General features: G+C 42.2%; 1 protein-coding gene across 1 annotated transcript in view; it reads right to left on the bottom strand.

The window, feature by feature from the left end:
• Positions 1-1272: 1272 nt before the first annotated feature.
• LOC119409517 (trafficking kinesin-binding protein 1) overlaps positions 1273-12199 on the bottom strand; it is a gene marked incomplete in the record, with an annotated part of 38809 nt that continues 27882 nt past the window's right edge. Inside the window, 4 exon segments of the mRNA XM_037676409.1 lie at positions 1273-2658; positions 8037-8139; positions 9171-9617; positions 11721-12049. Of these exon segments, the coding sequence (XP_037532337.1) occupies positions 1611-2658; positions 8037-8139; positions 9171-9617; positions 11721-12049 (1927 nt within the window).

Genomic DNA, 12199 nt, shown 5'->3' with positions numbered 1-12199 from the left:
GTATGGATTCAATTAAACAACTGATTTGTGGGGAGATGTGTATACAATGAAAAATAATATTGAGAAATCTTTTAAAAATAAAGTCATTCCTTGTAGGAACCTTGTGTGTAAAGGTTTTAAACCAAGATGTTGAGCAATCTGGTATGGCCTGCAGTGCATGATGGGAACAAGCATCAGCTATGAACACATCAAACTTTATCTCACTGACTAAAACTGATTTATTATTGCCATTTGTGTGTGCCAAGTTTGATTAGATGTTGCAGCCATCTTGAATCAAGTCATGTCCATTTCAAAACATTAAATCCTACATTCCTCACTGACCTTGAACGCCTCGCTGACTGGATGAACATATAAACTAAATAATTTTAGGCTCCCAGCAGAGCTGCAGTCACAGTGATCCAAGAGGCTTCTGCTCTGCTCTCATTCAAATCCAACACGTCGTCTCTAAAGCTCATCCAGACAGAAACAAACGTACATTTTGATGAGAACACGTGGGCACATTCAGATGCTAACGTGAATTTGCACAAGTAATCTCATTAACACCATTTCTATTGCACTCTGCATAGGAACAGGCAAACTAAGACAGAACAAGTAACAAAAGGCAACAGATGCAACGGATACAGTGCGTTTGTTTGTAGGCACATGAGAACATTCAGTCACAGCAAGAAGACGCATTAAAGCCCCAATCTGGAGGATATCTGACGCACAATTACAGAATTAAAATAAAGAGCACGGCTGATGGTGGAAAATAACTTTTAGTGCTGTTAACAGCATTTGACTATTTAATTTGTTGCAGAGGAACTTAAACACAAGAGACTAAAACTGATCCACTGGTGCTGCGTTTGATGAGAAAACATCACATTGTTGTTTTTGACTTGTATGTAGAGTGAACGCCAACATTACATGACAAGTAACAGAGGTCTGCAGCCTGTTTGCACTTTTGTTGCAAAACCTGCAACAATTTAAAATGCAGCTGTTTATGTAAAATGTTTTAATTGGAAAAGGCTGACGTCCCCGGAGTCTGTGTTGAGGCCGACTCTCAGCTCTTACCACACCAAATTTGAGCTCAGTATTTCTAAAATTTAACGAGTTAACTTTGTGCCATGGTTAGTTGGCTGTGGCAGCCATCTTAATTTGGGCTGACTCCTACAGTAAAGTTGTGGATGTGCATCCAAAGAATACTTTCTGAAAGTGAGATTACAATCAGTTAGTGGTTCGAGAGATATCAACATGTCAAACTTTTTAAATCAGCATAAGTTTAAATCATTCTGCAAAATGTACACCAGATTAGGGCTATAATGTTAAATTATATTCCACAGTATATTGCACATACAGTACAATTTATAATAAAAAATAAATGACACAAAGGAAGGCAGCATACGTCACCGTCTGGTCTGACAGTTTATAAAACAGGATAACAGCTTCAGCCACTACTGGTTTTCTTCATGGCCACCTCTTTTCTTTGACTTCTCGTGGCTCCAACCAGTATTTCAGTGAGTGGATTGCATCAGTCATCTTTCAGTGACAGCAGCTGAGCATTAAATAAAGTATTTGGCTTGGTGGTGAAGCAGCTGGAGTATGAGCTAATTTACAGTACAGGTGTGTTCCTACTATGTCCTGGTGTCGTCGTGTTGTGTTGTTGAGGCCTGCGGCCCATGCTCTGCTCTGGTGCGTCTCTGATTCACAGCCTGCGCGGTCACAGTCTGCAGGGCGTTTACAGTCGGAGGGATTTGGAAGGCCTTCCTCACCACAGAGTGCTTTGGTTGCACTTTGCCTCTTTCTGGCGGGTCTTCCATTTCCTGTGTCTGGGAGGTTTGCATGGTGTGTGTTATGAGTGTGCAGGGTGGGCCACCTGGGTCTTTCATCGCCATGCTGGCCCCCACCATGGCAGGATAGCTTCGGTTCCTCCTCAGGCCTGTGTTTAAACCTGGAAGCCCCCCACCCAGTGCGCTGTTCGCCATCCCTGCAGAGCTAAACGGGGCTAACAGAGCATTCCCAGAGGAGCCAGAGGCTGAGAGAGGGGACAGTGTGGGGAAACGCTTCAGCTTGTCCACTAGTCTGAGGCTGGTCACCTCACTTTGGCTGTCGTCATCCACCTGAGCAGCACGCTCTCTCTCCAAATCCCCCAACACTTCCCTCAGAATGGTGCGGGCTGGTTTAGATGCCAGGAAGGCATCACGATACGGCGGGTCGTCGCTGATGGGGCTGAACTGAAACGCAGCACGCGCTGCGATGGAGGAGGCAGATTTGGAGCGAGGTGAGCAGGGTGGGCTGGAGGGCTGCAGGAGGAGGCTGTTGGGCCGTGTCACCAGCTGTCTGACTTCACTCTCTCCTGGTCCAGCTGTGCACCTCGGCTCCTGAATCCTTTCGATGATTGTAGACGCGACCCCAGCATCCAGCACTCGGTCCCAGCTGCACGGGTTGTACACGGAGGCAGAAATGCCCCGTTCCTGCAGGAGGCGCACCAGGCCCAGTGAAGTGCTGGTAGTCTTGGTGGAATCCCGGAGGTTGGTGGACGACTCCCCGAGGGAGAGGGAAAGAGAGAGGCGGCGTGGGGTGCAGCAGGGGGTGTAGGACGGTGTGTGCGGAGCTGAGAATGGTACAGGGGAGGAGGCGTGGGAGGGTGTGCCGATGCTCTGAGACGTGGATATAGCCAGGCTGCAGGTAGGATTAAAAAAAGAAGGAGAGTAGTGGGAAAGGAAAAAACAGTCACTGAGTGTTCATAAGGAATTTAAAAAATGTTCAAAAACTGATAATGAAACTAGACAGAGATTAAAAACCTCCTGACACAAACATCAAATCATGCATTTCAAACAGAGACCATTTTAGGAACTTAACCATGAGTAAATGAACTTTTATCTGCCAGGAATAAAGAAACATCACACACTTTAACAGATAATAAGTAGATTACCATAATAAAGTTTTAATATAATTTGTTACATGAACAAAACACCAAGCACAGAAGTCAACATCTGCATGTCTTCATTCAGCAAACACAGCAGACTCCTGGATGAAGATAAATGCTATTATTTGAAAATCAAAATTCATTAACTTGATGTTAGTTGTTAAATGGAAATTAGATCCCGGTTTTGTTGATGATGAAAATAAGCTTTTTGAGTCCTGCTTTACCTAAAGAACAAGTTAAAGTTTGGATTTCATGTCTGAGGAAATGCATGACGTGCATTCAAATGTTGTCTGGGTCCATTAGAAACAGGCTGCTGAACAGTTATGACTCCATCTATACTGAGACAAAATTTACTGAAATAGGTGAAAATGTAAGACTACTAGGATCGAACCCAAGACGAGTTAAACAACAATGATCCCTCAGGTTGAAATGTTGTGAAGTCACACAAAAAGTCAGGACAAAGTCTCAGTCACTGAAGGAGTAATGTTAAGATCAATGCAAGGAGAAAACTCTGCAACAACAATAGATGACAGAAGAAAACTGCTTCTAACCCCAAAAAATACCCTGGAGCTGAACGGCTTTTGGTAAAAATCCTGTGAGAGTATTGCTGTAGATTTATTTAATTATTTATTTCATACACAGAACAAAATGTCCAAATTGGAACATTATTTTATGAGCAAGAAGAAAGTATGCACGTTAAAAGATCAACTCTGCACTCCACCCTAATGACTATTTTACCATGAAGCATGGTGGTGGTAGTATGATGATTTGGGACCGTTTTGATGCATTTAGACCAAGTCAGCATGCCACCCCTGACAGAATAAAGACTTCTGCTTGAGATCACACAATGTCTTTAAAAAGAAGAATAAAGGTAACTTTCTGGAATAGACAAGTCGCATTTGTATAAAAAACAAGCAGAAGAATAAGAAACAAAACGTTATTGAAATATCCTGATGAAAAGTGTCTGGAGGGCTGTGATCATTCATTCAACCTTTATTTAGACAGATAAATCATATTGAGCATAGAAGACTCATTTACAAGTGAGACCTGTTTGGACAGACAATAAAAGTAGTGAAACTGGACACATGTAGGAATTGGAGGCGAAAAAATTCCTATCAAACTTTTTTTTTCCTGCCTGAGAAGAAAAAACTCAGATATTAAAAAACACCCCGCACAAACAAGCACATAGTGACAAACATTCTACAGAGGGGGACAACGAGAGCAGTGAGCATGTTCATAGACGCTCTCCAGGGCACTGTAAGAGTTCTGATAAGAATGGGATAATCAGTCGGTGTCCTCCGGTGAGATCCATAAACATTCTCGAGGTATGTCAAGGAATGGCCAAGAATAACGACTATGAGAATCCAAGAGTTCTGAAATGACACAAAGTTTATTCATCTGGTTTCATCTGGTTATCAGTTGGAAATTCCTCAGGGAGGGGGTGGTGAGTGTCAGATCACATGTTCTCCAGGCGAATTCAGATAAGATGGCCTTCAAGGCCAGCCAAGGGAGCCAAATTCAGATAAACACACAGTTGTTTTGGGGACAGGCAGAACTTAATGACATCTACCTAGAGTCTGTGCTGGTCCAAACGGTTCCAAAAGGTCCAAATTACATGGCCACGCCAATGGAACGTGAAATCCCAGAGATCTGATCCATTCTGCCCAAAGCATTTGAGTCCGGGTACTCGAGACACGAACCAAGCCATCATAAAGGCAAGCAGCGTGATTGGGTCCAAATTTGCTGCCGACGACTTCCTTGAATGTTGATAAAACCAGCAACCAGCTGAATCCAAAAAGCAGGAGCCAGTTATCGTAAATCCAATTAAATAAGCGTCCTTAAAATCCACAAATGGCAGCAGAAATAGACACATCATCAAGTCTTCAAGTCGATGAGATATCCAGCTGCGTGCGTGCCAACAGGGCAAATTGGCTCGTGTAGTGAACCTGATCTGACCTCAAATCTGATCAGATGAACAGAGACTGTTATTTCATTGATCTGCATCCAGAAATACAGTTTGAGCCATCTGGAGACTTTCTTTCTTGAATTAATCAAGTAGAAAAGACAATCCTCTATGATCATTACTATTTTACAAATGTTTGATAATCAAATTTTGTTAGTTCACTCAATGCTTACAGGTTGAAGAGAACTACTCATTTTTATTTTACATAAACAGTAAGTAATGATTTTTATTCCTCATTCAAAGAAGAAATCAGGTTAATATGCATTTCTTGATTTTCTGTCTTCAATGAGCAAGTTTTGTAAGTATGTTAAAGGTCGAGTCTCGGTCAACTAAAATGTTTACTGAGAAGAAATGTCATGTTTAAACTTTTTCAGAAGATAATAGGAGTTTGACTCCACGAAGTCTGGTGTTTCTCCAATAATCTTTTCTGTCTGTTAAGCAATCTCATTCTCTGCCCTTGACTTTTGATAACATCTTACGTCACAAAACACACCTCTATTCTGGTCCATCCACGAATCAGAAAGCTCTAAATTGACCCGGAAGTCAACTCATTTAAAATGTGGCAACTTCCCGGTTCTTGCCAGAGTGCTGAAAGAGTCTGATGTCGGAAGTCTGATAGAGAGTGCTAAGGAGATGAAAGGAGTTCAGAGTTCTTAGATGCAAACGCATTCAAGATGATCCAGAGACGTTTTGGGATTATAACTTCTGTTTGGATAACCTCGTACGACTCTCTAAGGGTTTGGCAGTCCTCACGGAGACGCTGAAAGAGTCAGAAAGGAACCCTACGCCGACGCTGATTTTATCATCAACCAGGTAGAAGGTTCTATTTTCGACCAAGTGTACCGTGGGCAAGCTGAGCTCTGAAGGAGCGTGCACGTTTCTGGTCAAACAGATTAATTCCCTCACACATCTCTCTGTAAGATAAATCTCCATTTCCATCTTAAACTCTCCTTTCTCCTAAGATCATAACAGATATCTTAGAAATATCTGAAGCAAAGTCCTCGATCACCGCCGTGTGATTGATGTCCATTATCTGTGAAACTTGTCTGTTATTATTTTCATATTTTGCCAAATTAATGTAAATGTTTGATGTTAAACTTTGATTCTGAAAATAAATGACCGCATTCATTTGATGGGTCAAAGAAAATAACGTCTCTCGTTAGCATTTCTGTTAAACTCAACGCACGACATTTACACAGTCAGAAAGATGAGGAACTCGTGAAAAAAGTATGAATATATCCAGCATATGACATACTACACTCACCTAAAGCCTGTCTTCTCTTCGAAGAAATGTTGTAAATCAGTAGATCAGTTTATACATCTGGGAAACTAAACAGCCACTGGTCAAAAGGATGGCCCAGCACAGAAGAGCAACATCATCTGGCCAGGACCCTGTGGTCTACACTCATCTGCAGAGCAGCGGTCACTCGTTCAAGGATGAAGATGTTCACATCCTTGATAGAAAGGAACGCTGGTTTGAGAGGGGAGTGTTAGAAGTTTAATCTTGCTGGAGGTCTGGTCTACTCTGACTCATAACCTGGTTCAGAACAGATCATACCGATCTCAGCTGCTCACAATGAGTGATCCCAGGGTCAACACCTGATGAGTCGTTGTTTTTGCTTGCTTACAACACTTAGATTTGCACATCACCCTAGCCACCATCAGAAACGGATAAGACCGGTGAGATCACGCATATTCACCCCAAAGATACACTCTGATAGGTTGTGCCTGCTCCGGATGTGAAGGCAGAGCCAAGGGCCAACATAAGCTGGAGCGTTCTTTAGTACAGAGCCTCCGCTTCCTGTTCCGGGTTAAGACGGGTCGGACGGATGCCTCAGCACTGACCTTGTAACTTTTCCTGCCTTATGACATTTAATGGTAAATAGAATGTACCTCTCTTGATTTTAACGAGTTTGTGTAAGTTTTCGCTCCACCTGGGAACAAAGGAACCGGAAGGGCACCGTGGTCGGACGGCTGACAGGAGTGAAGGAAGCCATCTTTTTGAGGAGAACCTGTCTATCGTTGAACAGAGGCCTCCATGTCCAGCTGTCCCCCTCCTACAATGCTGTTATTGCTAGTATCACTCAGCCCTCTGAATAGTAAGCGGCCATCAGGGCACTAACGGGTCGTTAGGCTGATGGTCCTCCTTTTGCATGTGAACAGCTGGTTCTGGCTGTCTCCAGCAAACTGGCTGATCCACTATGAGAAGGTGCTATTTATAAGACTGAGTTTGTTGCAGCTCCTCAGACTGAAGAAGTCTTTTGGATAAAAGATGAAACATTTCAACAACGAAGAATCTGTCCAGACTCAACCTTCTTAGGTTATTTAATTACCACATCAGCATCCTAGATAAGAAGGAGTTCAGTATGAAGGACTGGGCAACATAAAAATATAAGATCAGAGTAATAAAAATTGTCATACAGAAGAAAACGATGCAACGGTCCTGGGTCTTGAAGTTCCTGGATGTTTTCGATCACTTTTTACCGTCTGACTCAAGGACTTGGCTTGGCCACACAACAACTTGATCAGTAAAGAACTGGATGTTTATACTTAAATTTTTTACCTGTAAATTGTCTTGAAAGGCGAAATAAATTGAGATAATTTGGTTTAAACCTTGATGTATCTTAGGAGACTGAGCTGTTAAAACTTTAATGTTCTGGGCTGTAGCAAACAGAACCAAGAACATTTTAAGTGTTTTGGGAGCAGGGATGTCAGTATTTGCCTCAAAAAGTTGCTCACACATTATTTTCCTGTACGTTCACATTTCAGTGGCCAGAGTTAGAGTTTAGACGTTATTCTGGTACACACAAACCCAGAATCTTCACATATGTGCTACCATGCACGTTCTCACCCATCTGCACTCAATGGGTCTGTTCTACTTCAGTCATAACAAACATATGATACAAGTCCAGTTCTTCTTCCTCATCACATGACCTGCCAAACCAATCACACAGCAGGGACAGATATCACCGTGAGTCACATGCTGCGATGCTAAAATCTGTTTTGAAAGAAAATACAGGTGAAGATTCAATTTTTAGCTTTCTGAGCATATTTAACCAGTATTACCATATTTATACCCAGTAAATGTGTCAACTTCTGCTTCAGGCGTTTGCCTTTTATTTTTTCCATTATATTGTAGTAAATTTTAGAGTATTTAAAAAGTATTACCTGGGAGACATAGTGGTCAGCTGATCAGACGGGTGGAGGATCCTGCAGGTGGTGAAGGTGTACGTGGAGCTGGTCTGGGACAAACATTTCCCTGGGAAATGAACTGGGAGAAAAAGGTTGGGCAGAGGAGAACAGAATAAAATGTTAACATGGATGTAAAATACATAGAAAACTAAACTCAAGAAAAAAGGTCATAGTTGTAGTTTGAGCCCCAAGAAAAGCACCATCTTAAATTAGCCTCCAGGTTCAGTTCTCTGTAAATATGTAGATTTCATCAAACTAAACTGATCACTTAAATCTAAATTGATGGCAACAATGTCAAAAATACATTTACCAAAACAGCCATTAAGCAGGGATGGAAACAGAGTTAACTGAATGTCCCCAAAGCAAAGAGGGAAAGTTTCATAATCAAACATTCATCTTAGGTTTGATGAACATGAACCACATGATAATTCATGTTGTGTAATGTAACACGCTTGTGAGCATGCATTAATTAGGAAGACCCCAGAAAAACACAGAAGTGACCCAACAGCGCCGACTGCAGTCCAGCATGAAGCAGCTCTGGGTGTCCCACATCCACAGCTGCACCACCACCACCTGATGCAGCCTCCTCCACAAACAAGAGCATGACGTGGATTACAGCCATGATACTGCTGCAGCCCCGCACCATTACTGCAAGAATCGTATACTGATCATTGTTTTCCCAGGTGAATTATCACTGAAAACGTGTGAACGCTTCTGACTTCAGAGATTTTGGTTGAAAAGACAAAGATGATTAAAAACTTGGAAAACGTGACTGGCCAAAAGAAAAGAGTGACGAAGTTAGGAAGGGAGAAGAAGGATGAAGAAAAGAAAGAAAAACAAAAGTTAAAGTACTCTGTCTGGGTCCTGATGGCTGCGCAGAATGCTCCTGGGATGCGTGGGAGGGTGTGCTGGTGAGTGCACATGCATGGAATCATGCAGGATGGGGGGAGACACATTATGGAGGTTAGATGTCCCCTGATCTCTCACCCCATGTCTACCTCACCCTCCTTTCTGTTCTCCACATTCTCCCACCCTGCTCTCCCCATGCTCCAGATTAAAACGAGGACTTTGTGGGTGGAGGCTGAGACTCCTGCTAAGCGGCCCCCTCACCAGGCATGTGGTCCACAGTGGTGGACTGCAGGGCTTGGAGCTCGTTGAAGTCCATGTGCCTGTTGATCTCTGAAGAGGCAGGGACAGGAGAAGGAGAGGACAAACTGGGGAGGGACGTGTTGCCAACGAGTCCATCTTTTCCTTTTACTGCCTCTCTAGCACAGCAGATCCCTCCACCGAGTCCTTCTGGTTGGAGGTTGGCATCAGAGCGGCTCATGTTGTTGCAGCAGGCAGAGGTAGAGTGGAGCAGACTGATTGGAGCAGAGCTGCTGAACGAGTCACATGACACTTCGTCCTCCTCTGGTTGATCCAGTTGCCAGCCGTCTTCCTGCTCCTGCTCATGAGCTAACGTGCGGAAGCCCTTGGTGACCACACCAGGCCGGTGATCCAGCAGAGCCCCCATGTGGGGCTGAGCCAACTGCTGCCATGCATGGAGGGTGGCAGAACCTAACAGGGGGGGGAAACTCAAATTAGAAGTTTTTACTGCAGAGTGTGCAATGAAAATGGCTATTTGTGATTAAAGAAATGTTTCACTCTACGTCTTTAACATGCAAACATGAAGCTCCCCACATATGATATGGTGAGGTCTGAACTTGAACCATGAAAGAAAAAATGTTGCATAACTACAGATGCATAAAATAAAATGACATTTTGGTGAAGATGTTGGTGAAAATGGTGATAATTTTCAGATTTAAACACTTTTTATTGCACAATTTTAAGGCAGTTCTACAAAGTGTGACTCCCTTTGTTCAGCTTTACACAATCAACCTGATTCGGATCAGTTTCTGAGGACTCTGATCTCATCTCTTATCTTGAGATCATGCTGCATTAAAGGCACAATATAAGGGTGTTTTCTCTTTTAAAGGAGTGTGTCTGTACACTTCCACACATCCACTATCCTGATGGTAAACACAGACACAACTAAATGTGATTATTAGAGAAAATATCTCATGCAGTTTACAGGAGTCGTATATAAACATGTCATTTCATGTTTCATCTCGATGTTCATCTCTATTAAACTGAGCTTTTGTGCTTTTGACTTGTTTTGTTTTTAGTAAATAGGTCATTTTCCATGATGCATTGAAGGAATTTTCAGTGAAGTAACTCAAAACAAAGCAAAAGAAAAAAGGAAAGTAAGAGCTTTAGTAAGATTTTATTCAAAAGATTGAACAGAAAATGAAGTTCAAACAGAAAAAATGAAGAAATGAAAACAATAGTGGAGAAGTGACTGCAGTGGACAGAAAAATACGCTGCAAGACCAAAGTCATAATGAAAGGATATTCTGAAAGCCAGAAATGTATGAAAAGAAGTGGGATATTGGCCCTGCATCACTTCTCATATTAAATCACCTGAAAACTGAACAGATTATTTCTGTTTATACAGAATATATACTTTAAAAAAATATATGTTTATGCCTTCATGCCTCTGTCACCCTCGTTTTATTACACTTCTATATTATGATTTTTAGATGCATCTAAAGGTTGTAATTAAAGCTTTGACCACAAGATGGAAACACAAACAGTAAAAATAAAACCTCTTATTGAAGTTACATTTAACATATTTAATACAGATCACAGATGTTTATCAAGAATATAGAGAAAAAATATTTCTGTTGCAATTTTACAAAAAAAAAATAGAATTAAACAGAACAGAATTAGAATTAAAGAATTAATATAGAATTAAACAGTTACTATTGCTGAACATGCACTGTATAAACAATTTAACCCTGCAGCACTGTCAATCAAAACACAGGAAAATATTAATCCAGATGTATAATTATCAACCTTTGTTTAAGCAGGAAAATCCCACTGAGATCACAGATCTGTTTATCAGGGGAGACTTGGGCCTGGGGGCAGCCTAACATGCATGTTTTTGACTGTGGGAGGAAACCAGGGAAACCCACTCAAACACAAGGAGAGCGTGCAAACTCCACACAGAAAGACCCCGGGTCCAAATTGAGAATTTAACCCAGAACTTTTTTGCTGTGAGGCAACAGAGCTAACCACTGATACACTGTGCTGACCAATAATAAACTTGTTTATATTCTCTGATGCATTTAAATCTAACAAACAAGGCCTGTAATGCACAATCCCTTCTTTATACTATATTTGTAACTGCTATATTATACCTCCAACCAGCAGTGTGGTTGAGTGTGTTGAAAATAAAAGGAGTGCTGAGGATTTAAACCTACTTCCTGTTGCTCCAGCATTTTCAGCAGGCCTCTGGTGAGAGCCAGTGGAGCTTTAAAGGAGGGCGGTAAACTTGATGGGCTGCGGAGCTCCGACGAACTGGAGCTCCTCTGCAGCTTGTTACCACCCACAGAGGCCCTCAGAAAGATTGTAGACTGTTGGTGGTTCTGAAAAATGAGATTCTGATGCTGATGCTGATCGGAAGGACAAAACTGGATATCACTCTTAGGAGCACTTTGAAATAAATAAATAAAGTTCTGATGTAGTGCTCGTTTCTTTTGGTGTTTTTGCTTTAAAATCTCATTTTCTTTTCTATTTTGGTGAGGGTTTGCAGACATGCTGCTCCGAAAACAATAATCACCTTCTAGTGGCTTTACAATCTGCAGCTTCTCCGGCAGGTAGGACCTTGCTGTGATAGAGTATCCAGACAAGATGCTTCCGAAGGAGGGGTGTGAGCACAGAGACAACAGACTCTCTGTTGGGGTCCCCGGTCCTCCGCTACCCTCCCCACCTTCTTTCTCCTCCTCTTTTGACGGGTAAGCTAGCTTTCTTTCCCTCTCTTCCTCGAAAAAACGCTTTTCAGAGAGGTAGTTGTCGCGGCGGAGGGAGAGGCGGCGCAGAGCCGCCTCCAGGTCCCTGCTGCCTGGAGTTCCTGGGGTACCAGGGGGGCGCTTGTTGGAGTCCTCTGATCTGAAGAGACAGAGGAAGAAGGAAAAGGAAGGAAAGTGAATAAGAAAGCAAGTACACACACACACACGCACGCATGCACGCACACACACACACACACACACACATAATATCTATCTATCTATATATATATATATATATATATATATATAT

The sequence above is a fragment of the Nematolebias whitei genome, chromosome 5 (assembly GCF_014905685.2).
Source record: "Nematolebias whitei isolate Nwh7 chromosome 5, NemWhi1, whole genome shotgun sequence".
In the NCBI taxonomy this organism is placed as follows: Eukaryota; Metazoa; Chordata; class Actinopteri; order Cyprinodontiformes; family Rivulidae; genus Nematolebias; species Nematolebias whitei.
Note: the sequence above shows the minus strand (reverse complement) of the source record. Positions and strands in the feature narration are given on the sequence as shown.